The sequence below is a fragment of the Protomyctophum bolini genome (assembly GCF_963924005.1).
Source record: "Protomyctophum bolini genome assembly, chromosome: 9".
NCBI lineage: Eukaryota > Metazoa > Chordata > Actinopteri > Myctophiformes > Myctophidae > Protomyctophum > Protomyctophum bolini.
The window spans coordinates 22,341,556-22,369,135 of NC_137870.1; the positions used below are offsets into that span (position 1 = coordinate 22,341,556).

General features: G+C 42.4%; 1 protein-coding gene across 1 annotated transcript in view; it reads right to left on the reverse strand.

Moving 5' to 3' along the window:
• LOC308321436 (neprilysin-like) overlaps positions 1–13,216 on the reverse strand; it is a 50,076-nt gene extending 36,860 nt beyond the window's left edge. Inside the window, exons 1-4 of the mRNA XM_080772312.1 lie at positions 12,810–13,216; positions 4,920–5,096; positions 1,328–1,363; positions 1,034–1,195 (exon numbers count right to left, since the gene is read on the reverse strand). Coding sequence (XP_080628438.1) covers positions 1,034–1,195; positions 1,328–1,363; positions 4,920–5,096; positions 12,810–12,852 — 418 coding nt within the window. The 5' untranslated portion in view covers positions 12,853–13,216. The remainder of the gene's footprint in view (positions 1–1,033; positions 1,196–1,327; positions 1,364–4,919; positions 5,097–12,809) is intronic.
• Positions 13,217–27,580: the final 14,364 nt, after the last annotated feature.

The following is a 27,580-nucleotide window of genomic DNA, read 5'->3' on the forward strand; positions in this document are numbered from 1 at the left end:
GAGGAAGAAATGCCACTTGACAGTTTTAAAATCAGCCTCATAGTGGCGCTACAACAGGCCAAGCCGCGTCACACACACACACACACACACACACACACACACACACACACACACCTGTAACTCCTAAACATTTTGCCAAACATCACACACACTCCTATCCTCCTGGTGGAGACCTGTGCCTAGATGGGCACTCTTTCTAGTTTTGTTCTGATTCAGGGAGCCATTGCGAACCGAACTGTTCTGGCGGAGTCTGCTTCTACCGTAAGTTGGCATAACTCTACAATCCAAACTCTACCCGCAAATCTAGAAATCTATTTTAACCATGACACAACCATTTCTCTTGCGATGACCAGCACAATTATTGTCCTCAAAATGTCTATTTCTCAAATTCGACTATACTTGTGGGAATGTATAGTAGGCTACTGTGCACGCACACACACACTCACTCTCTCTCTCTGTCTCACTCTCACACACACACACACACACACACACACACACACACACACACACACACACACACAATATTCCCTTCTCACCATGTGTTGATGTCCTCACGTACAGCCAGAGCGAAATGTTGCGAAACACAGACTAAAGATGTCAGCTCTGTTGACAAACCCTCAGCTCACATGGTAGGCAGCTCTGAAGCCAAATTCCCACAGCATCTGTGATGCCCCACAGCCTCTTCAAACCACTTTAAAAAACTCGTAGGCTGTTATTATAGCCGTTTTAGCTTAATAATGTTCAAGTACAAAGATGTAACATTACTGCATGATGTTATATCAGTACGTGTCTGTGAGTGTTCGTGCGTGCATGCGTGCGTGTGTGTGTGTGTGTGTAATTTCATATTGACTCTGTGTGAACACATGAGTACAGGCGTGCGTGTGTGTGGGAGTGTGTGTTATGACCTGCGCACCGGTGTCAAGCACTGAATATAACAGCTCTACAAGCTGTACAAAATGATGCGTTGTGAACTCTGCTATTTCCGTGCGCGACACCCTCGCGCAACTCGGTACAACTCAGGCTCAAGTCTGACCTTTGAGGACAACCTCCAGTTCATCTCGCAGGATGTCAAATGTGCTGTATCTTGAGCTGGTCTGTGGGATGACGTTCTTCTTCAGCCATCCTCCACAAGCATACTGGTAGAAGTTGTCACATGGGTCCACATTGGCATCCATGTTTTCAATCAAACGAGATGCTATATGGATGGAATGAAAATAAGCTCTGAAAACTGTGGGAGTTATTATTTATTTATTTGTTTATTTCATACATTCATACAAACAGACCAACACACATACAGTCATACACCATCATAACACACAGTGCTTACCTGATTGTGTGCAGTCAGCCGTAGTGCAGATCTCATCTGAAATAAAATACACAACAAGCCATCACTCCCTAATATTGATAGGGTACACATAATCTTGCAATTATCAAGTAAGATAACTAAACTGACGCGCCTAGTAATTCATTCTCTATCATTCTGTCTATCAGTACCAGGAGGGACTGATAGACATGACAAGGACTTCAGCTTCTGTTGTCCGTAAAAAAAAGTTAAATTGTGCATGTACTTTCCACATGCAACCCCCCTACTTACGCACCCACCTTCCCTCTATATATAGCAAACACCAACACACACCCTCACAAATACAGTATATACAGTGTGTGTGTATAGAAATATATATGTTTTTGTTTTGATTGTATAACGTGGATTTAATCTATTTTATTCTTCTACCAAACCATGGTTGCTTGTGATCTCATGAGGCAGTAAATAAAACCCAAATTAAAGTATATATATATATATATATATTTTTTAATGATTTGTACTTTATTTATTTTCTTCCATATGTATAAAACATTGACAAGACACAACCAAAGAAATACACAAAACAATACAATACTACAGATGCACAAAAAACATAAACACATAACAAAATAAAACAAAACAATACAATACTACAGATGCACAGAAATATCCCGCAGTCCACCCCAGCCCCAATTCCAGAAATAGTTCTTCAATATATTGTTCCAACATTGCAGCCCGTTCAGAGCTCACTCAGAGCTAGAAACTATTCAGTCCTGATACAAGCATATGGTAAAAGTCCCATTTTGAGTCATAGTCGTCCATTCTATTGAGCAGCCTGTATGACAGTCGCTCGTAAGCGGCCAATAGTCCCATCGAGGCGTCCCAAAGGGACGGTGCAGGTGCAGATGGGGCCTTCCAGTCCTTGACCAACAGCCTCCTACCTGACATGATGGCCGTTTGTATCCATTCAGCTAAAGGAGGAGCAACGTGCCTCAATGTGGCAGGATCCCCCAGAATGAACAGACTGGGTGAAAAAGGAATGTGTAGGCCCGCTATTCTCTCCAGTCTTTCATGTATAGCGGTCCAATATTCCTGAATTTTGGGACAGCCCCAAAGCATGTGTACAAGTGTATACCATCTCTATCCTGACACCTCCAGCATTCAGGACCATCAGTCAAGCCGACCCTAAACAGTCTCGATGGTGTCCAATATATTCTATTTATAATTTTGAATTGAATCAACCTTGTACGTAGTTCTCTTGACATTTTCCTTCCATTCCTAAGAATTCTAGCCCAGTCACCATCTGATATTGTAATCCCTAAATCCCTTTCCCATGGCAACTTGGGTGTGGATTTACACTGGTCAGAGGCATCTAGCAACATGGCATAGTATGTAGAAGCCTCATGTCCCAATCCGAATATTTAAAAAATACTCTCCACTGTGTCAATTTTAGGGGGGGTGATGTGAGAGAACCAAATGTTTTCTCCAATAGGTGTCTCAGTAGTCAGTTGTAAGTACTGCCAGAAGTGATTATGTGGTATAGGCCAAATTCCGTTTTTAATTCTTCAAATTATTTCAAATTGTTTTCTTGGTATAGATCTCCCAAAATCTTTACACCCCGTCGATACCATGGGTCCCAGAGGAAGGGCTTTTTACCTATACAAAGTTTGGGATTTTGCCAGATAAATTAAAGTAATTTCTTATAAATGCCCCTCGGGTTGACCAGTCGTGAAGACAGTCGGCAGAGATTTTGTGCATTTTATGTAAGGCGTGTGTGTGTGTGTGTGTGGGGGGGTCTATTTTATTTGAAGGCACGCTATTTCGCCTGCGTCATAATAATGCACTTTCATGTGCCATTTCCTTTGACACTAATGTATTTTGTGGCAGTATCAGAGTCGTATGGGAGTTGAAAAGTAAAAGACCTTTGCACACTGCATTCATCTCTCTGGCTCAGTGATTGTACTTTCGCACCGTGGAGGCCCTAACAACACCCTTGGTTAAAAACAATGAGGTATGCATGACTTGACCATAATTGTACACAGATTCCAGCAGGAAGGGCAGAGTCTAAAAGCTCTTTAGGGTTCTCTGCATATTAACCTACTGTACCTTGTACCCGAATACAGCAGTCAGTCCATGATGTTCAGTTCACTCTATGCATGCAAATTGTAAGAGCACAATTATTTGTTTACGTATACTGATGGAGAGACATTTTGGCTGATCATTTGATTATTCCTAACATAACTGGGTGGTTCGCTTATAGCAGACATGTTCAAAGCTCGGCCCAGGAGCTAATCGTAGCATGAGGGCAGATTTTAAATGGCCTGCAGCTTCCTTCCTAGTATTATTTATGGTTATACAGTAGTCATATGAAATTCATAGGCCTACTATGATGTTTCAGAACGTTTTGAAATTAACCTGGGCAGGTAGACTTTGTAAGGATTTGTAACTGCTTCTACCTTGTGTTGTCGTATTCTCAAGATGTGAAAGCAAGGCTATTGTGTATATGTACTTTATTTCATTTGAATTACATTTGTGTAGATACCTTTTCACACCTAGTTAGATTCATTTTGCTACATTGCCAGGAGATGCAGTCGGCCCTACACTATTTTCATATTTTCTTTTTTTTTATATATATATTTTTTTGGAAAAAGCAGTACAGTATAGACAGTAGGGATGCCGCCGAATAATCGATTTTTCGATTATGTGTTGCCGTCCCCAAAATCGATTTTAATATTTCATAATCGAAAATCGGAAAAAAAAAAAAAAAGGGTTTTTTTTTTTTTTTAAATATAGGCTAATAAGTAATGCTGCATGATATATCGAACATGTACCTTCATCAGAGTGGAGAATATAAGTATAAATCAAGTTGAGCAAAGCCACTCTGATCTGCCCCTCTATCTAACAGACACAGTTAAGTTGAGTTAACGATCGCTTGTTAAGTGCCTGCCAGACAGACAATCAGATGAAATGAAGGCATGTGTAGACTAGAGTGTAGACTAGTGAACTGAACATGTTCTCTTTATATCAAGTAATACATACCAGCCCCTTATGAAACTACTTCTCCCCAAATCCAAATGGATTTCATTTTCCATCCTGAATGGCACTGAGAAGATCTCCACAAAGGTTTACTCATCAAAACTGATTATAAAACTGTAACCATCAAAGCATGCACTCAACATATAATGGTTATGTGACCATGGCATGTGCATAATATAAAATCTTAAAAGTTTTATCTGATATTGATAAAAAAAAAAAAAAAAAAACCTTTTTTTTTCCTTTTTTTTGGGGGGAGGGGGTGTGTGGGGGGGGGTCGATTAATCGATTATTAATCGCCAGAGCTTTAGAATATTCGATTGGGCAAATGGTCACCATGTGGCATCCCTAATAGACAGCATTTCTATGTATACATAGGACACAAGTGCAATTCCCAGGATTTATCCCTCCCTCCCCCCTCATCCCCCCTCCAAGTGGCTCCATCTCCAATGTCTCTGTATAATCCTCGTTTTCTTCAGATGGAATACATATGGCATCAAGTCAACACATATTTTCAAACATTTCAACCCCCTTTGAAAAAATGTGGACACCCCTAGCGTAAAGTCAGAATTTCAGAACTCACCAGTCTTCTGCGTGACAAAGAGGATGACGAGAGCTACAATGACGATGAAGAGCAGGGAGACGATGGTGATGAGACCAATCTCAAGGGATGTCCATCTTGGCTTCTTAGCCGACTTTGGGGCATTTGTCTCCGTCATGCTCAGCTCTCCTCCGTCAGCTGCTGGCTGTATCACCTCACCTACAGTAGGAGAGGAGACGAGAGAGGAAGGTCAGGGCAGAAACAAGAGGGAAGGAAGAGAACATATGAGCCTGAATTTGTTGTACAATGGAGTCGAGTACCGAAGGTAGCCAATGTACAAGCTGTAACAGCTTGTAGATATTTGAGACACGCTACTCCATTGTAGCGCGCTTAGGTAAGACTTAGGTAACACACATGTACAGGTGTGCTCTGGGCTAAAGATACTTCAGTTTACAGATAACTTCTACTCCATTGTACAACTAAAATTAAGATGAATGGGGAGGAAATGAATGAAAACGTTCAGAAGCTGTTGTACGATGATTAAGTAATAAACGTAAAGCAGTACAATAAAGTAGTTGTCTGGAATAGAATCAATCCCCCATTTCAGTCACAAATCGAAGAGAGGAAATGAAAGGTGTACTACACCGAAGGAACAACAAAATCAAAAATAAATATGGGAAACAAGCTTAGAAAATAAATAAGTGGGAACATTTCTTACCCTTTATCTATCCTCCAGACAAAAAGATGACTTCTATAGCAGAGAAAGTAAAGGGTTCTTTTTTACTCTCGGTTTCTCTGAGGTATTGATTTCACCTCTGAAGTCTGGAGGCAAGTGAAAACTCATGTAACCAGCAAGCTCTCTAAAGGCAATTAATCCTTAATCCTTAACTGACGCAACATGTACGCACGCACGCATGCACACACAGACACAGACAACACACACCCTTGCCATACACACTTTTACAAGCTGATGTCAAAAGGTACCTTGTCTTAAAAATGCTAGCTGGGATGAGTGCACTCTGACCAGCTTCAAAGGTTCAAGGATTGAAAGAGGTTTATATTTTTGAGCATTGCCTCCGCTCCATTACACAGCTATGTGTATATGTATGTCGGATGTCCCTGTGTATGTCCGATCACAGAAAGCTGCAACACGGTAACTCTGTCATTTCTCGACCATTTCGGACGTGGGAAGTCTCCCCATGGACCCCCACACAGTATAGTTGAACAGCTCACTTCACACAGGTGTGATTATTACTCACTACTACAAGTAGCTACAGTACAAGTAGCGAAATGTTGGTGTGACATGCTCCACAGACTGCTCACAATATACTACAAAATATTAATATTGAGTATAAAATACCAGTAAGACGCCTGAGGGCGAGAAGCGACCTCGCCCTTTATCCGCCCGGGTGACAGCAGACTTCTGGGCGAGCGCTGGTGCTTTGGCATGGGGGGTCAGATCAACATATGGAATGAATTCTGTACTGGCCATATATGGAGTGTGTCTTGAGTGTACAGGGTTTGATGTCAGAACAGGTCAGCTCTAAGGGTGGCAGCGGGGGCAGTGTCTTGAATGTACAGGGTTTGATGAGGGCACAGGTAGGGCCGGGGCTTAATTTTCGGGCCTGTTGAGAACTCTAGAGTCTAGAGTTTGAATGGACAGGTATCAGTCAAAAGGGAGACATCGAAGAGGAAGGATGGATGGGGAAGGATCAACATATGGAATGTCAGAACATGTCAGCCCATATACTGTATAGAGATCTAAGGGTTTGAGGTTTGAGGTCAGATGTATGGACTTAATATGTATATGGACTTAATATTGAATATTGATCTCCATCCCTGATGTCACGTGATGTCACGACCCCCAGGCATGACTATATGGTCATGCCTGGGTTGACGGACTAACTAACTGACAGAGCTGTTGTGATTCCAACCCTTCTCTATGCGTCAGAGAGCTGGACCCTCTATCGGAAAAACATCAGGACCCTGGAGAGGTTTCACCAGCTAAAGCTGCGGGAAATCATGGGAATTGGCTGGGAAGAACGCATCACCAACAATGATGTTCTAACCCGTGCCGGCCTCCCAAGCGTGGAAGCGATCATCGCCAAGAACCAGCTGCGTTTCCTCGGTCACTTATAACGAAAGGAAGACTCATCCCTCCCCAAGCAGACTCTGTTTGGTGAACTGGCCCATGGGTTCTAGGCTGCTAGGGGGACCCAAGAGACGGCTGAAAGACCAGTTTAAACAGCTACTCACAAAGACCAGGATCCCTGTGGACAGCTGGGAGGCCCTGGCAGTGGACCGCTCAGAGACCAGGATCCCTGTGGACAGCTGGGAGGCCCTGGCAGTGGACCGCTCAGAGACCAGGATCCCTGTGGACAGCTGGGAGGCCCTTGCAGTGGATCGCCCAGCCTGGCGTGGCACAATTGCCAGTGGTGCTCAGAGACTTGTGACCGACCGAGTACAAGCAGCAGAGAAGAAGAGCCAGCAAAGACATCAACGTCTCATGCTACCCCGCCCACCTCCAACACTACCGTGCCCAGACTGGCCCCCCCCGGCTCCTCCACTCACACCTTGGACACCAGCAGGCACACAGACGGAGAGTCCAGCTAGGTCAGCTAGTCCAGAAAGAGAAGAAGTGAACGGCTGAGGAGAACGGATCCTTGTTTTACGAGGCTGCCATGATGATGAGATTTGCTGGCCAATATTGATGACATCAGGGATCTCCATATATGGACATTCCCATATATGGACTTAATATCCCTGATGATGTCACGTGATGTCACGACCCCGCCTGGGGTGATGGACTAACTAACTGACGGGAAATGCACATTTTCATAGTAAATGCGACCTGCGGTTGCAATAATACAACAAGGAGTCGAGAGACCACAAATTCTTAAGACACAATTACACACATACGCAGCGGTACAGTTCCACTGTGCCTCCAATCATTCTAATTAAACAACTAAACAACTATTTAGTGGCCATTTCACACAACTGCAAGAAAGACTGCAGGTCACAGCATTATCTGCACCCAGTTTCATACGCCACCACATACAGTAGAAGTTTAGCATTCCACTTTGATAACAGTACCATAACTTTCACACCTATTTAACCACGGTTCTATACCGTCTACACTCAAGGGAGCGACGGCTCAAAATGGAACATGTAGTATTTCACAGCTCTGATGCAGTATTGAATTTTAGTCACACAGCATAGAAGTGGGTTTATTTGTATGGGAATGTGTAGTTTGTGTGTGTGTGTGTGTGTGTGTGTGTGTGTGTGTGTGTGTGTGTATGAGCATGTGCTGCATGTGTAAACTGAACATGCAGGAAGAAGGTTTATTGTTGGTTGGCAGTGATTACTGATTATGTGTGCCGGACCGGTTGTAATCCTGATTTGCATCATGTAGAATGCAATGGTCCAATGGAACAGATCAGAGGGAACCCTAGAGAGAGGGAATGTTATAGTCCTAAATCTTTATACATAATTCACTCCCTCTCATTGTTGAGGCATGAGAGGTGTGTGTAATATACAGTAAAATGATCAGTGTTAAATTTGTTAATGTAACTGAGTGTACACGCAAAATCACACATGTAACCAAATGGTCTATTTTTCTACATGCCTTTTTGTACTAGGTAAAACAAATTATTCTAATGATGTCATCATAACCCTTTCCCTATGCTACTGGTTTCTTCCAAAAGCAGGTCTGCACTCTGTAGGCACACAACACTCAGTACTGGAAGAGATTTGGCTACAGCTTAACGTAACGCCTTAAGTCTGCACAATTTGATGTGGATGCAGGTTTGCACGGTTCGGTTGTTTAGCCAGAAGGCCAAACAACCGGAGGAGTAGACGTCAGACAGTGTAGCTTGCCTGACGCTCCGCTCAAATGTCCGGGGTCTCTTCCACCCTCATGTTAGCTGTGCATCATGTAATGTAGCTTGCCTGACATTCCGCTCGCACGCACCGTTCACATCTCTGGGTTGTCCTGTCCTCCTCTCGTGCACAGCTGTGGCATGTCTTATCCTTATATTTAGAACATTCGGACCATATACAGGTGTGCACTGTACGTCTTTAGCAATTCAGGTGTGTACATGCCATTTAGAAACATTTAAGCATCATATGCAGGTGTGTGCATAATGTGATGCCATGAGGCTGCAGGGTTAACAAAAAATGTTTTTGTGCAATGTTTCTTATGTTCTGTTTCAATTCAAAAAGACTAGTTTGTGCAGCGTGGAAAGGTAAAACAAAAAAGAAGGAAACAAAACATTTTACAGTTACAGAACACTAAATCTAAATAAACTAAACTAAACTAAACAATACAGATATAGCAAAGTATGAAGTTGACTGGTCGAACAGTTCTTAAGATACGTGAAGGACAGTCAGGCAGTATACCCACACAGAGATTCCCTAGAAGTTATAAAGCTGGCCTGGGCCGTGGCTCAGCGGTCCAGGCACCTTGGCTGGTAATCCAGTCTGGCAGTGTGCCGCGGGTTCGACTCCCAGTCCCGACGGCCTTTGCTGCATGTCATCCCCCTGTCTCTCTCCCCATTTCCTGTCAGCCTACTGTCTGTCCCTCCATAAAAAATATTAAATAAAGGCGAAAGCCACAAAAAAACATATATATATTTTAAAAAATAAGTTATAGAGCTCACAACGCATCACGCTGCGTCACATTGCAAGCTTGTAGATTGACTATTTTGTCATACAAAGAAGTCCATAGGGCTTAGGGTTTAGAAAATGCCCCCCCAACGGTCCCCCACCACCATGTTCCTTTTTACTAGTAATTGAATAGTGTTAAATAGAGTGATTTGTGAATATTACGCCTGTAGTTTTACCACCATTATCAAAGGTTATACAGTAGTTAACAAAACACTGTGCTTAGATTTGATATCTCCAGGTCAAGATGCATAGGAAAATAACACATTTCTTTTAAAATGCTGTGACATTAGACCAGTCTCATCATGATGCGTCTTGTGCATTGTGCATTGTGCATAAAATACATCTATTACCATGTTACCATGTTACCTTTCATCTGTGCTGAGAAGAGAAGTACTGCCGAAGCAGACAACCCGCAGCACTCCAGGTTAGAACAAAATCCTTCTAGGTGCAAGGCTCGAAGATACAAGTTGAAATGCAGAAAATGTCAGCACTCATTACATGTCCTTTTCACATGATTTTATTTACCTCTGACGAGTGGACAACGTACGCGGTTCGGCATGGTTGGCGAGGAAGGACAAACCAGGCCGAAACGCGTACGTTGTCCACTCGTCAGAGTTAAATAAAATCATGTGAAAGGGATGTATGCTGGCATTTTCTTCCTTTCATCTGTGCCCCTTCAAATTATTGGGGTGAAGCAGACAAGATTTATCTCTTTTCCAAGATAAGTAGCAGCAGAAGCTATAGTGAATAACTGAGAACACACAAATACATAAATAAATAAATAAATGGCATGAAATCATATCTAATATCTAGTATTGTTTACAAAACAATCAATTCTGTTAAGTTTTAAAATAATAAGAGAATCCTCTCAAAGTCTTTGAATAGAGAGAGAGATGTACTATATACACACTATATATATCAAATGTCATGTGTCAGCATGTCAGCAGCAAATCACATCATTACCACACATTTATTGCATGAGGTAATAATCAGTGCAGACAAAAATAATCTTGTAATTGTTTGTTGTATAGAGCGTTGCAGTCCCGCCCCCTTTCATGACGACATGAGACCCAGAAGTGAATTCCCCTCATTTTCTCCATAGGCTTTTCAAAAAAATATTTATTTAAAGACGTTTACACCGCGGACAAAGCCAACTCCAGTTGTGAAAAATTGTTTGTTCTCATGATTTCTCACAACTTGAGTTGGCTTTGTACGAGGCTTAAAAGGTCTTTAAATAAATAATTTTTGAAATGTCTATGAAAATGAACGGGGAATCATTTCCTGGGCCCTGGTCGGGGGCGGGACTGCGACGCTCTATTCCCTGCACCACAGAGTAGTGTTAACCTGACTCCACCAGATACTCAGCTTTACCAGAGTACACAGAGTACACAGGGGGGAACCTGTGTACTCTCTGCTGCCCCATCTGGTGGAGTCAGGTTAGAGTAGTGTGCGTGTTGCTTTCAACTTATCCTAACCTTAACCCTTACTCTACACTACAAAGAAACTGTCCCCAAGTAGGCCTACACATGTATCCCCAATCCCCAAACAACTCCTTTGATGGTCAAAATAAATCTTAGGGAACCATGTACATCTCAGAAATAGTGTTAACGGGTGCTGAATATAAATATATGCGTACAGAAGGAGGTAGGATGTCCGCACTCCGCACACACTGTCTGTTATGCTCCCAAATAGTTTATTATAAGGTTAACGTTAACGTTTCGACCCTTCCAGGTCTTCGTCAGGGATTCTCATCCCTTAAACTATTTGGGAGCATAACAGACACACACACACACACACACACACACACACACACACACACACACACACACACACACACACTCACACACACTTTCACTCACACAAACACACACATGGTATACCGGTACTTAATTACTGCTCTGTTTCTATATGACTCATTAGGGTTAACATTGTATATATGTTTAAGGGATGCAAATGCCTCCACACATGCAATCATAATAGGTTATAAATTGCAGGTCTCTGACAATAATTTACTTGTCAACATTATCTCACTTCACTTGTAACAGAAGGCGTCTCCCCATATCTCTCTATCACCACATTTGCTGTAGGCTATCAATCACACTTCCACTCTGCTGTCTGCTATATCTAAGACATAGATAGACAGTCCCCATGAGGTCTCATACTACAAAATTAAGCCCATTATTCACTGAGACAGACACATTATTCAACCACAAGAGCCTATGGAGTTAAGTCCAAAGGTATAAGTTATGATGGCAGATGGCATATATATATATATATATATATATATATATATATATATATATATATATATATATATATATATAGTTATATATATATGTTCAACTTCTTAATTAAGTTTAAATAACAATTAGAATTTCCCATTGAATAGCCTATCCCTTTAATGGTCAAACTGTTTAATCCAAATGGACCAGCAAGGGCAGAATTTGATCCATTTTTAAACTCAGATTTTGACTGTTGTGGAAGATATAGGCTAGCCTAAAGTGATTTATCACAGAAAATGTATTGATTGAATACTGATTGAAAACAGCTGGCAAATAGTAGTCTAGTGGTACGATTTTACAATGATTGTTAAAAGGATAACACAATAAACATTAAAGGTCTAAAGGTCCCTGCAAGCTGCTGCGTTTGTAGCGGCGTTTTCCCGTCAGTTTACCGAAAAACGCATCAGTGTGCAGTATCCAGTGTAGGCCTAATTCCTATGAAGGTACATGAATAATTATTCAAATAACATTCTATGGCTTGCCTTGATTGCCTTCTATTGTCAGGTGAACACTCAGAACACATATTTCAAAAGTGCAGTGCACTATACCATACACTACAGACAGTAGGCTACATATCAATATCATAGCCTAGGGCTATGTTGGTGAGTTGTCAACTGGGCAGCATGGGCTGGGCGGCTGGCCATATATCGGCCAGACCGCCGCGCAGCTTGCTGCTGCCCTGAACAAGACGCACGCATCTAATTGCGTGCCATCTCCTGTTGCACACTCAAAACTCCAAGCAATGGCTTGATCAACTGGTGGTGCGTGCCCGCTTCGTGATATAGTTACTTTACTCAAACACATGTATGCTGCCACGCATGCACGCACACACACACACACACACACACACACACACACACACACACACACACACACACACACACAAGCACCCAACTCTCAAACACAACTAGCCTACGCACGCGCGGACACACAAGGCATCGCAGCAACGTGCTTGCCTTCTTGAGAGGTGTATTAAACGACTTACCAGGGGTATCAGGAAATTTTCGGTCGATGATATATATGGGCATCACACACCCACTAGTCACACATCTATCACATCCACAGAGCGAACCAGCGCGGACTGAAAATCTGGTAACGGTGATTATCTCACTTGCTTTACCGTGATTTGACGCTCTAGTCTAACGGATCCCGCCTCGCTCTTCCTTGGCTGTGTTCAGTGAGCACACAGTGCTTTCTGTATTGCCTACATGCAGTGTCGTGTCTAGCATGTAGTACGTCGATCAGTCGATGGTCGTCTATTTATCCATCAGACTCTCGCGTCGCAGATATTCTTATAATGTGATCAGTCAGTGGACTGACTCTGTCCACATGTTCTGACGGGCAGTGAGTGAAGTAGCCTGGTGAAGTTCCCCGGGTGCCGCGAGTCGCTGCTTCCTCTACAAGGCGGCGTTTAAAAGTGACCCTGTCACACCATTGGCAGAACGCTCTCCTAAATAGCTGTAGGGGTTCAGGTGAATGGCGTGAGTCACCGCTGCTTTTGAGGTTTAGGCTACACAAGGTTCTTAATGCATTTCCAGATAGTCTACTCTAGTCTAATTTAAATGTAGCCTGCCCTACAGTGTACCATCATCACTCATCTGCCATAGCCTGTAGTGTAGTCTAATGTAATGATCAGTAAAACATAAAAGCAAAATGTGCACACTAACGGATCCTGGGTGTAGCGTGTAGCCTAATATTTTACCTGTATTTAAACTATAATGAAGAGATCAGCCTTTAGTCAAGCTTCCATAATTATATGCTTTAGCCTATGCTACTTTAATGCACTCGTGTGAGGCTGCAAGATCATATATTTAATATGACAGGGAAATGGTTCTGCACCATTTCATTTTTAGCCATGGGCAAATGATAAATCACTGAACCATTTGTGAAACGTTTCCCAGTTGGTCTTCTTTTCACAAAAAAGAAAAAATACAAATTAAAAGTAATAAAATAAAATTAAATTAAACTACATATGTACCCCAAAGGCATACCTTTTTGAGGACATATGGTGTGTTATAAATTGGGTTTGCTTGCGGACACCAAAGTTCACTTAAAGGTCACTCTTGCCAGACCAATTAACTCAGCAAACAAGTGATACTGGAGGGTCAAAGGGTGACCTATGGGTGACCTATTAACCTTAATGTGAGAGAAACAGCCTACTTGGATGATATCAGCTCAAAGACAGAACGCCTGCATTGCTATGAACACTGGTTCAGAACCAGTGATCAATGGATCCTTGCCATGAACCTTTTCATGTCAAGGACCCCAGAATGTATAGACTAGAAGTTTGCGCGCCTTCGGCGTGCTCACATCTAACGCCATGCATAAAGCAATATATATAATAATAAAAAAAATACCAATAGAAATACTAATAAACTTTACTTACTGGTAGTACTATTACTGGTAGTACTCGTACGTTCATGAAGAGGGGGGATTATCCCCTAAAAAAAAGCCATGTACTGTGGCTGCATGTGTTTTGCTGTGTTGGCAGTGTAAAATGCAGTGTAAAATGCTATCTGCGCCCCTGCCTACTAGTAGCCTACTGAAAGCCCTCATCCCTGGCCTGTGTGTGTGTGTGTGTGTGTGTGTGTGTGTGTGACATGATTGGTGTTACACTAAAAACGTGTCTCCCCATCATGCACCTGTAACCCAACATGCATTGCACTGCATGGGCGCTCATGTCATTTGATTGGGCATAACCAGGGGCGCAATAGCCTAGGGGACGCGGGGGACGCGTCCCCTGCCAGCGTCACATTGGTCCCCCCCAGATGAGTTTGGGCCTGGTACGAGACTATAGGTACAGCTGTTGCTTCTTTCGAAAAATATAACGCAACATAGGAACCCCGCTAGTGTTTTTGGTCTTCGTCTGACAGTTTCTGTAGCAGAAAGACCTCTTTTCTGGAGGGGGGGGGGACAGTCGGTTTGGGGGGGTTCCCGACGGCTGCGCGTAGCTTCCACCTCTGACAGAGGGGAAGCGAGTAAGCGACGCCGTCAGAAACCCCCTCACTCAGGAAGGCCCCCTCACTCAGATCTCAGACGGACCAAATTGCGACAATAACATACAGCCTATGTAAAGAGGAATATAAACAAGACCTTGGCGCAAAACTTCATATTTACCCTGCTCTAATACAACAAAAGTGTGTTCTTACATCCTCCATTTCACATCAGCACTCGTGAGTAAATTTAATTGCCATTATGAAAGTTTTCAGTGACGTTGGACCCACAGGTTGCATTGTCGTCAATAATTAATCTGTCTTTAAAACGTTCTAATGTTAATATAGCATATTGGCATTGCATTTGTATGTGCATTGAGTCACTGGAACAACCTCTCTGTAGTCCGACCCTAACCATAACCCCACGTTTTGGTGGTTAGACCCCCCCATCCCCCCCTCCCCTAGGGTAGTGGGGGGGACGGGGGGGACGGATTTTTCGGCGGCGCCGCTTCGCGGCGCCGCTCTATATCCCCCCCTAGCGTTCGGTCAGTGTTGCGCCTCTGGGCATAACCAATCGTTTGGGATTAGCCTGCCGTCCACTTCCTGTTTCAGCCCAAGGTAGATGGAATGGAGGTAAGGTCACCAATGTCATTTTCACTATCATGCAATTCCAGACGGCAGATTTGTCGCACCATGGGAGCCAAAATACACCCAGAAGTTCGGTGGAAATTGGAATGCATTGGATGCAGTGAGAGCCCATAGTGACCACTGTGACCAGCTCATGAACAAACACTATTTGTGAATGACTGAGATCTTTTGTAAAGTAATCGCTTCTGGAAAATATCGGAAGACAAACATTATTGGCTGCTGTGTTGCTTCGCGAGACTGTCCGCCGTTTCCTGTCTGGCAGCCAAATCTCGAGATTTGTCTCACATGAAAGTGTCATACGAAAGTGAATACAGGCTAATACGAGTAACTGTGTATATCTAATTACATGTAGCGCGTTAAGTGCAACCTACAATATGTGGGTGAAACTAGAAATACAATAGCAGATAGACTAAACCAACATAGATATTAAAAATATTATTATTAATTGTACAGCATTTTATGACACATGGAATTAGTGCCATGGAAGTTTGTGGTTTAGAACACAACAAAACTTGGACAGGGGGAACACAGATTTACATAAAAGCAGTGGATAGAAAAATTAAACACCACATAAACAGGTCAAACAAACCATTGAATCCTAACCTCTAAAATTGCTCTAAATTAGAGCAGATATACTCCCAGGGCAACATAAAGAGCCATTTAGATTCAAAACTTAGACCATCAAGACCCAAGGGCTATGAACATAGCCTACTTAATCCCTTCAAAGGTGATCACACCTTAAACCTCAGAGGTGACTAGATTTAGCCTCATTGACTAGAAACTTTTAGTAACAGTAAAAGGTTTTTTTTTTTGCAACATAGGCTTAGGGTTACCTTTATTAGCTAATTCTGATTTAAAACACTTTGAACACACCATTGAACGTTAGGCCTACCTAGGCTACTTAAACTATAAGCTTTAGTCTAGTTTTAGCCAACCAAAAATATACACATATGGAACTAAAACATAATTGCCCAGACTCTTCTTCAACAAAGATGGCGAAAGCAAACATTCTTTGTTTTGTACTTTGTAAATGTATGGTACAAAACACTGAAGTCCTTAAACCAGAAACCTAACCCTAACCTGTAAAACAAGCGCCCCCTCAGCGATCATCGACAGGTCAGTAGGCTGCAAAAAAATACTCTCCCTGAATCTAGGCTGCACCGGCGAAGAGAAATAAATACACAGACTTAGTAATGGTGGAGGGGCTGCTCACATTCCTCTGTGTGGACCAAAAATGTGTCGCCAAGAGGAATGTGGGCATGGAATTCTCTCAATTGCAAATATAGATTTGGCCATCCACTGTGTGAGCTTGGATTGGCTATATTTTCAAATTCAGTAGCCGATGCATCAAGTATTTAGATGACACCCCCCCCCCCCCCCCCAGGGACACCACTTTGAGAACAACTGGCCTATCACACGTACCTGCAGAATATAAAATTATATTTATGGAGTGTGTGCAGTTATGTTATTTGTATGCTTAATCCTTCCTACCAGTATCTTCTTACAATGAATGCTTTTTGCTTTTGCTTTCCAACCATCTCAATAAAGTAAAAATACGACAGCAAGCAGCTATAACGACAAAGGCAAAACATAATTAAGCTTGTTTATTTTGAACTTCACGGGTGTAGCCATGCAGCTTACAGTAGTCTTCTTTGTTTGTTTTATGTTCTGATGTAGCTTTCACTGTGCTAAATCTTTTTATTCCCAAAATAATCCTTTGTTATTTTCTCAGTATAGCCTCATTGTCAATTATATCTGACCTCGCTCTAGACTTGTGGAATCACTCCTGGTGAGAGCATGTTTTGGCACCACACAGCAAGATTCTCCGTTTTAATTTAGATCTGAGTAAGAACTGACCCAAAATTTACATTCTTAACGTAAGGGTTATAGGGTTCAAATGCACACTGACTATTTACTTTACCAGCCATGTTTCACTGATTTGGCTGATCTACACAGTGGGAGTTATATATCCTGCAGATGCAGACTCCACAGTTTCTGGCCATAATTAGATGTTGTTGTTTTTTTGCCTCAGGGTATATCTGCATCAGAGCAATTGTCTATATATATATATATATTGTGTGTGTGTGTGTGTGTGTGTGTGTGTGTGTGTGTGTGTGTGTGTGTGCGTGTGTGTGCGTGTGTGTGTGTGTGTGTGTGTGTGTGTGTGTGTGTGTTGTACTGTATGTTTTGATGTTTTCAATAATTAGTAATTATTATATTAATTTGCCTGTAGGCAACATCTCTGACTCTACTTCTCATAATTTTTGTTGTCATTCCACCCTCACCCCCACCCTCACCCCCAGCATGTTGTGTCCTCCTGGATTGTATTTGTGAACATTGTGAACATTTGCTCTGCTTCAGTACTACTCTGATGGAATGGAAAACCATGGAATGATCCCATACAGACTTGCCAAATGCAGATATGATAATATCATGATGCGTTCCATGAATTATATTGCTTACGGGTTAGCAACTTTGTCAGCACTTGATGATTTATAAACTTAATTGCAATTTTGTCTTGAGTGACATATTGCTCAACACATTCAACTGAAAATGCTAGGCCTTTCTCAGAACTCTAAACTTACAAAGCACTGGTGGCGTATTAACATGACGCATGCAGTGCACACCAGCTGACTTCCAACAATGTGAACAATCTGTTCCAGTAGTGAAACTGTGACTACCACACACTGCTGCAGTTTCAATATGAATAATAGAACCCTAATCACATGTAATACTATAGTTTAAAGGCAGACATTCATTTTGCCACCGTTTTAATTACTGGTAAGCACTTGGCACATTCGCCTACAGTACAACAGATCTTATAGCGTCTTCAGAAGAAGGTCACTCAAATAATGAGTTCTCTTTGACTCTTTGGGTCAGGGGTCTTATCCAAACAAACACACACACGCACGCACACACACACACACACACACACACACACACACACACACACACACACACACACACACACACACACACACACACGCTTCAGTTAAATTCAAAGGGCTTTATTGGCATGAGAAAACATACGTTTACATTGCCAAAGCAGAAGACACAATACAACAATACAGCAATACAAAGTCAGAGACTCAGAGTCTTCAATAAATCAATTTCTATGTACCAAGATCACTCGATGCAGATGTGCAGGAAATTAGGAATACACACAATGATTAGTCTTTAGGGTGGTTGTGTTCCATTTGATATCCTTCTCCTATCACAGCAGCTCACAAATCTTGCTGCTGTGTTTTCACATTTTTGTACTTCGCCCAGCAGATATGGGAGTTTTTTGTCATTCTGTGAGTGATTTTAATCTGTAGTATGTGTCTCTGATGTCTTGGTACAGTGGACAGATGGTTAGGAAGTGTAGCTCGGTTTCCATTTCATTTTGTGTGTGCAGTGGGTGCATGCATAGTCTGTCTTCTCTCGGGATACAGGTCTGCCTATGACGGCCTTTCTCGATCACACACACACGCACATGCACGCACGCACGAACACACACACACACACACACACACACACACACACACACACACACACACACAGCACAAGATACAACAAACACAATAGCAGAGCAGCCTCCTCAGCTGTCAGGCAGAGGGTTTTCAGACATAGTTTGCCCCATGAGGCACTAGGAAGACAGAAGCTTATAACAGTGATGTAAAGAGGAAGATGGCAAAAAATTGCCAGCCTCCCATATTTTCCCGGACTTGATGCACATGTTCCAAGTGTTCTGTTCTATTTTCTTTCCCCAGATGTTATTTATATTGCATCAGAACAATAGGAAAATATTGCAAGTCTGCCTGTTTGTCTGTCAGTATGTCTGGCAGATACAGCAATGATACTGTAATAACCATGCAAATTTATGTCATGTCCCTTCTTTTTTTACAACATCCTCAGAATGATGATACATCTGTTTCAATGATTTAGGTGAGAATGTTGCAATATTCACCATGTTCATACTGCATTCCAAATTTCCAGAAAAGAGCATACAAATTGCATCACTACAAAAGTGTCAGTCACTACGCCTTAGTTACCTTGTTTAGCAACGGCCACTAGCTGTCAAACACGATAAGTATTATAATAAATTATTCATTTGAACAGTTTGCCCCACTAGAAAGGACAATTTATAAACTATTTTTCTTAGTGAATACACTTTCAAAATAAGCTTGTGTGTCACCATTTCTTTGATACATATTGACAACAAAACAGTGGTATAAACACAATAATACAATCAAAGTGGTTGTGTGTCTCCTTGTGTGTCTCCTTCATCATGTCTCCGTGGCAAAGCCATATCTTCTCAAGTAGCATCTGCCACCCCACCCCCCACCCCCCTCCCTCCCTCTCTCTCTCCCTCCTTGCTAATGCTATTAGGCTACATGTTAAATACACAGGTGTACTGCACAAATGAAACGGCCATCTGGCCAGCTGTTTGCTGTCTGTCTGTCTGCTGTGGATATACTCACACACACATTGAGATACACATGCATGAGTGTGTGCAGGCACACACACGCACGCACGCACACACACACACACACACACACACACACACACACACACACACACACACACACACACACACACACACACACACACACACACAATATATACATTCACTCGTCTTTTGCACACTCACACTCACAGGCAAACCTGTCTCACAGGCACACCCGTGCAAAACTGTGCTGTGTGACAGCTGGAGTTGATCGGATCATCTGAGGCAGCGCTTGTAGCTGTGCCCGTGGCTGAGCCCCATGTGGTGCTGGCCTGGCAGGTACATCACAAACTAATTTATGTACCACAGCAAAGTCCTGGCCAATAAGGACTCTTTGTTGGCATGGTGCGCCAGACCCTGCAGTAGGCCTATTCAGGTGTAATTACACCCACCTATGTATGTACAAAGTGAAACCCCCAGTGTTCTACTGTTTAACACTGAGAATATAGAAACAAAGCTATATGGGTTAATTTGAGTTAAACTGAGTTTAAATTGAAAACAAAACGCCTGTGGTCTCCGAGGCTAGAGTCAAACTAACACTGTATACGATATGTGTTTTGCATACATGGTTGCTGGGTCGCAAGACACATTTCAAGACAAGTTTCAGTGTGAACTGACAATAAAGTACTATATCATATTATCATATCATATTACTGATAATTTGTTTATTGGTGAAACTTTCTCGACATATTTCTTGTTGGTAACTCTTTCCAACATCATAGCTAAATATTGCATTCTAATAATAGACTATGAGAAGGTTATATTTTCTTAATTTTTAAGGTTTATTATTTATCTGATGGTGTCATCTAAGCCGGATATGGAATACATTCTGACATATGGTCTGCAGGCAAATAATGTGCATGATCTTACAATTTTGCACAAGTGCCCGTGAGTATGTATTTGAGAGGGTCAATTACCTGTGAGTGTGTATGTGTGTGTGTTTTGAGGAGATGCAGGCGTTAGCTGCTCTGTATGGGTCTGGGCCGAACCCAGATGAATGCTTGCTCTCTGATAGCTTTCATCTGTATTGACACACTTAGCATGCTTTCTGCAAAGTGAGTACTTCACAATCTGGCATCTAATGCCAGACTCTCCAACAGATAAAACTCCTGTCCCAGTCCCAACACTCATCATGTGTGTACACGTGTGCATGCATGTAATGGATTTGTGTGTTTGTGTGTGTGTGTGTGTGTGTGTGTGTGTGTGTGTGTGTGTGTGTGTGTGTGTGTGTGTGTGTGTGTGTGTGTGTGTGTGTGTGTGTGTGTGTGTGTGTGTGTGTGTGTGTGTGTGTGTGTGTGTGTGTGTGTGTGTGTGTGTGTGTGTGCATGCACACGCAGGACTGTATGTTGCTACTTGCTTGAGAGTATGTGGATTGTGTGAGCTGACATTTACCTTCACAAGTTACATTTCCAGGAGTGATTGATTAAGGATATAGTGATTGATTTTAAACACACATTTCTGCTGTTCAATTTGGATGACTTTTCTGCCATAAGTATGTCACAGCAAGCTCTTGGCATATGGGTGTTTCTGCTTAGTGACTCAGACAACTAGTGTTATCCTAATTCACATACTGGTAATAGGATGTTGACTTTGAAAGCAACCATTATTCAGATGGGGTGGCGTGTCTTGGCTCAATCCTCAGAGGGTTTCATGCCTCTACACTGTAGGCAATTTGGTAATACTCTGTAGAGTCTACAGAGTATTACCAAATTGCCTGTCTTATACTGGCATGGTATTGGATTTGGGCTGTGACAAACTGACAAACTCCTTTGTGACAAATGTCTTCGAAATGCAACAGATGGAGTGGGATGGTTTATGTGCCTTCATACTCAGCTCCCAGTGAGGGGCTGTCTGAAGCTACAATAGCCTTGTGGCTCCTGCTGAGGTACTAACATCCACAGCCCAATTCCCACCAATATCATAGGCTACAGTGTCTGTTTTTGGCCCCTTCACCATGTGATCTGGTGTAGTTTAATTCTTTAAAGTATTTTTCACCCTTCAAAAATATTCCTACGAGAGATTTAGAGTACATCAATCTTTTGTGTACGCCAGGATCTATGCTAACGTGGCATGCCCCCGCAATCCCATTCACATAATAATCATTGATCTGCCAGAAAACAGAACATCCAAACATAAACACAGATTGGGTAAAACACTATCATCATCGCAAAAGGCACTGATCCGGTCACTTCCTCAGTGACAAATGCATGTCTTTAGTGAGTGTATGATTTATGCCTGTGACGTCTCTTCCGATTCATGTGGCCTGTGTAAAACCTGGATCTAGCTTGTGCTGTGGCAAAAGACAAAATGTGGTTGTAGATTAGAACACACAAAATCAATGTCACACAACTCATCAAAAAAGCATAAAGCTGTGTCATGTTTACGTTTAGAAACGACACTGTAATACAAATCGAATAAACAAAGTGAACTGGAAGTGAAAGTGAACCTGTGCCCCCCCCAAGGCAGTGAACAGGGTTAAATTCATCTCTGTGAGAGAGGCTGCCTGCCTGGTGGAATGGAAGACTTAAAACACATTGCACTGTGATGAATTCCGTTTCCCTGCATGCCAAATGATATGTTTCGAACAGAGCTTGTGCTTGTAATAGTGTGTGCTCGATTGAGAGGGTTTTCAAAAAGCTTTTCCAGCCAGGCCTGTCTGCCGTATATATGGATGACCAGCAATCTCCAGGCAACTTGTCAGACAAAAAAGCCTTTCAGCCAGCGCTCATACAGGGTTATTGTCTCACTCCATTTGCATGTATTTTAGGTCATTCTAACTTTCTAGTGTTGAAGCTCAGTCTTTTCATTCAGTGATGTCTAATGTTTACTGAACATAACAATGTTTCAATGTGTCAGTACTGTCACAATGCATTTTCATTACCTTTCCACTGCAATTCCACGCATTTCCAACTGAAATGTCTTTAAAACTCCAGCATTTTCTTGTCAAGTTAAACAAGGCAGTGTTTTCTGACTTGAAGCCAATTAGGTTGCCTTATATTTGCATGTGACAGAGAGCAGCCCTGTTCTAGTGGATATCTATGTGGTAATTGCATCAGTAATGACTGAAAAAGGGATGTGATATATATATCGCACCGGGAGAAGTTGTTAATGGAGATTAATGAATATATCCAATCTGCTCATTAAAGAGAAAGCACGCACGCGCGTGCGCGCACACACACACACACACACACACACACACACACACACACACACACACACACACACACACTATACCTGTACACATGCACAGATAAACAGATGGTTTTGTCACATCACTTCACTGTGCTCCCCATCCCCTCGTTCCATGTCTTCCATCTCTTCTCTTCTTTTTCACATGATAAAATGTACGCCTTATAAGTAGCCAAAGTTATTCCACTCCCCAAGAATGCAAAGAATGCCTTCGCAGGCCCTAATAGCAGACCAATAAGCTTATCACCGGTTTTAAATAAAATACTAGAAATTTAACCAAATAAAAAGCTACTTCACTGTTAACAATTTGATTAGTGAATATCAACACGCTTAATCCGGTCGCCTGAAAAACAAGCGCTCCCTCAGTGACCATCGACTACCAGGCTCTGCGTAAAAGTTCATCCCGTTCTCTGTTACTGGAAAAACACTCATTGTGGTCCATTGGGATGTGGGGTAGGGCTATGATGTCTATGATGTGTGTGTGTGTGTGTGTGTGTGTGTGTGTGTGTGTGTGTGTGTGTGATAAAGTTGTCCTTTTCTATGTTCTCTCCCCTGGCCCCCACACATGTAAAGTGTCTTTGAGTACCACTTTATACTTTTATTCTTTTCTTTCTTTATTTTTCATTTTGAAGAGTGATTCCATGGAACCGAGTGAGCATGTTGCAAGAATTCATTATGCTGATCAACGTGATTTATTGGTATGAGGTTGAATATGTGTGGAGCACTTCAAGAGAAATTCATTAGATTAGAAGATAGCGTGTGCTCAAACCTCAATCTTCTCTCTCCCACATCTCTGCTACATGCAGCACCTTCAGCTTAGCACTTAGCAGTGAAGAGACTATTGTCTGAAGTGAAACTGAATTCCATACGCTTAAACAGGTCCAACCGAACATCTTGGGTCTCCTCACATTGGTAGTAATAATGCACACAGCTAAATCCTGAGAGATTTATAATTTATTCATTTGATTTAGCAGATGCTCTTAATCCAGTAGTACATGAAATACATAGAAATAGTCATCAAGGATCATATGATCAAAACTTTGAGATAGTTAAAAACGTTTAGTCCTTCACACCGTCTTCACTTTATATAATTGTATTAAAGGTTAAAGCAATTGTCTTCAAGCATCTGAATAAATAAATAAAAAATTACCTCTTTTTTAAAGTCAATCAGAGGGAAGGACTCAACCAATCCTTGTTTTCTGAGGGAAACATCCCCCCTTGTTTCATGTCAGCCACCATTGTCTAAGAAGTCATTGGTTCTCATCCAGTCATCCTTTTCAGGCCACGACCGCCCAAAAATAAACATCATGATTTAAAAAAATCTTTTTGGGTCAGTTGGTCCACCTTATTTACGTGTTTGGAAATGGATATGAGCCTTCCAGCCAAATATAGGCCTACAGATTATTCTATACTAGATTGGGCTACACTACCCTTTTTAGTTTTAGTTGGGACAGACACCTGCTACCTTCTTGAGTGTTATTATCTGGGGGCGACACAACACGTGACTCTGGCCTATTGGGTCAGGCAGGGGGAACATCTATACAATGCAATAGTTCCCCCTGGTGGACTAACCTGAACATCTTCTGCAGGCAATTATGTGGTATTTACTCTAAGTCATTTAAAGTAAAGTCTCAGAGGAGTGATTACTATCACTGCATTTATGTCCAATGCAATTATTTAGGCCTACTTGACAACATTTGCAAAGTGAGCATGTCTTTTAAAAACTTGCATTTCCCGTCATTCCGTCCGTTAGTCACCCCACGCCTCCATATATGGTATTGCCTCGTCGTGACAACACGTGACATGGATCTCCATACGTGGAGCTGATTATCATCACCTGGATCTCCATATATGAAGATCACGACACTGACCTCATCAAACCCTAGATAGTTTGACATACTAGATCTGCATATATGAGCCGGCCAGCAACTCTACTGACCTATCTATCTGACCTCATTGACACCAGATTAATAGTTTAACTCTTGTTTCTCAACTGTGCCGTATTAAGAAGCTCTGTTGTTTCACTAGTCGGAAGAAACACCATTGGGAAAGTTTACAGATTATATTGACATGAATGAATTAATGAATTTTGGGTTGTAGGTTCGGGGGGGGGGGGGGGGGGGGGGGGGTGTCACGATGCCACGTGACATCACCAGGAATCTCATATATGTAGACGCGATGAGACGACATTGCCAGGGGCCCTTCCCATATGGGAATGTCAATATATGACCATATAATTTCCCGTTGATTCGTTGGTATCGTTCATCACCTAGATCTGCATATAGGAGCCGGCCAGCAACTCAACAACAATTTAGGCATTTAGCAGACACTCTTAATCCAGAGTGATTTACATTAAGCAATAACAAATGGCAAACATCACATACAGAACATAACAGGGGAATGTCTATATAATGAAACTTAATATAGTATGAATACTATATAAACTATACATGTATAGTTTATAGGTATATACTATACTATACTATACTATACTATACTATACTATACTATACTATACTATACTATACTATACTATACTATAAAGTGCTATGACTACATACAATGCAGTTCTAGTGCTGTCTAAGTCTACAAAAAGTGCTATCTAAGGGGCTAGGGTAGGTGCTATGGGCCATGATGGAGTCTGAAAAGGTGGGTTTTCAGACTACGGCGGAAGATTGGGAGTGAGGCTGCAGTTCTGATTGTAATGGAAGTGCATTCCATAGTTTTAGAGTCAGAAGGGAGAAGAGTTTGGGACGTGTGGAGCGTTGTCCCGGAACAGTTGTTAAGGAGGGAGTTACAATAGTCAAGTTTTGACAAGACTGTTGTCTGGATTAGGAGCTGGGCTGACTCATGTTTGAGGAACGGTCTAATTTGTTGTATGTTATAGAGTGTGAACCTACAGGATCGAGTGACAGCTGTGATGTGTGTTTTGAACGAGAGCTGACTGTCCAGGACAACACCAAGGTTCCTGGCTGTTGGGACAGACCGGGACAGACATGTTACCAGGTGGTTGTCTACCGAAATAGTTAGCTCCCGCATAGGGCAGGACCTTATACTCTAATGGCAGGACTTAGCTGGGAAGAAGAGAAGCTCAGTGTTGTCTGGATTCAGCTTGAGGTGGTTGGAAGACATCCACTGTGAGATGTCAGCCAGGCATGCAGTGATGTTATTATTACAGTAACTATGCATGCACAGTGCACATGATTTAAGACGACGGCCCGTTCGCGTAAAGATCCACCATGCCTGCCTCTGATTGGCCCCCCTAGTAGAAAGTAGTAGGGTGCCTGCGGAGCGGGGCATTCTCACATTCTCACATGCCTCTGAGCCTTGTTGGTCATAGACTTCCCAATCCACAACTCCCGGGTTAAAATCTGTCTGCTGTCACTATTTTCCAACAACCGCAGACTTTTTACTTTAATATTTTTTATCCCACGATTTTGTAACCCATTTTTCACCCCTGTGTCAATCATCTAATGTGATCCTGGGCTCTACACACCCTCCACCAACCTAGTCCCCATATATGGGGGACAAGGGGAGAGCAACGGACTTGAACTCATGCTTCCTTCATGCCTGAGTGTCCAAGTTGCTCCTTTACACCTGACAGGGGGGAGTTTCCCTGGTTGGACGTAGCGCGTGGAAGGAACACGTTATTCCAACCAGTTCCTTTCCCCTCCATCAGGCGCCCCGGCTGGCCAGGGGGAGGCAGTTTAGTGACCAGGATTACTGCATGTTTTTTGTGAGGGTACCTACCCTAGGGGACACGGGGAGAACATGCAAACTCCACACAGAAAGGCCCTTTCGCCAACCCCGCCTTCGGGTATGGGCACTTGCAGACTTTTTTTTGTTGCCGATAAAGTATAGTTTTAGACCACGACGGAGGGGCGCCATCTATAGTGAACTTGAGCCACGAGAGACACCACCGAGCACTCTAAAGCGCGTGAGTTGCCGTGTTGAACGTTGTGAAGTTCGCTAGAGCCGACTCAGCCCCATTTGAGTTGCAACCCGATAGGCACAGAATAGTAAATTTTTACCCCCCAAGGCATTGCCAACATGCACCGAGCAATATTTCACGGTATTAATCTTGTATGGAAATATTGGGGGGAGGCAGAGGGGTACTTATCGATACATGTACAGTATATTGTTGCTGTTGGGCAGAAACCTTGCATTTCATATTTCAAGACTGTCACACTAAAATCGCAGATCAAGCTTGTAGATCGGCTATTTTCGCTAATACATGGTCTCCATGGGTGGAGACCAGCTGGCAGCAACATCTAGAAAATGTGTTGGGTTGATAAAAGGTATACACATAACATATTTGTGCTAAAGTACAATAAGGGTGTATGTAACTTTCCCCTTCTACCCCAGATTTGAACCTGTTTCCTGTAGTGTCATTTTTTACCATTGAGCTAATAGAATAGTGCCTGCCGGCTTGCTCAGGGGATACATTGAATCTTGACCATCAGGTAAAATAAAATGTCAGATCCTATATGTCTAGGT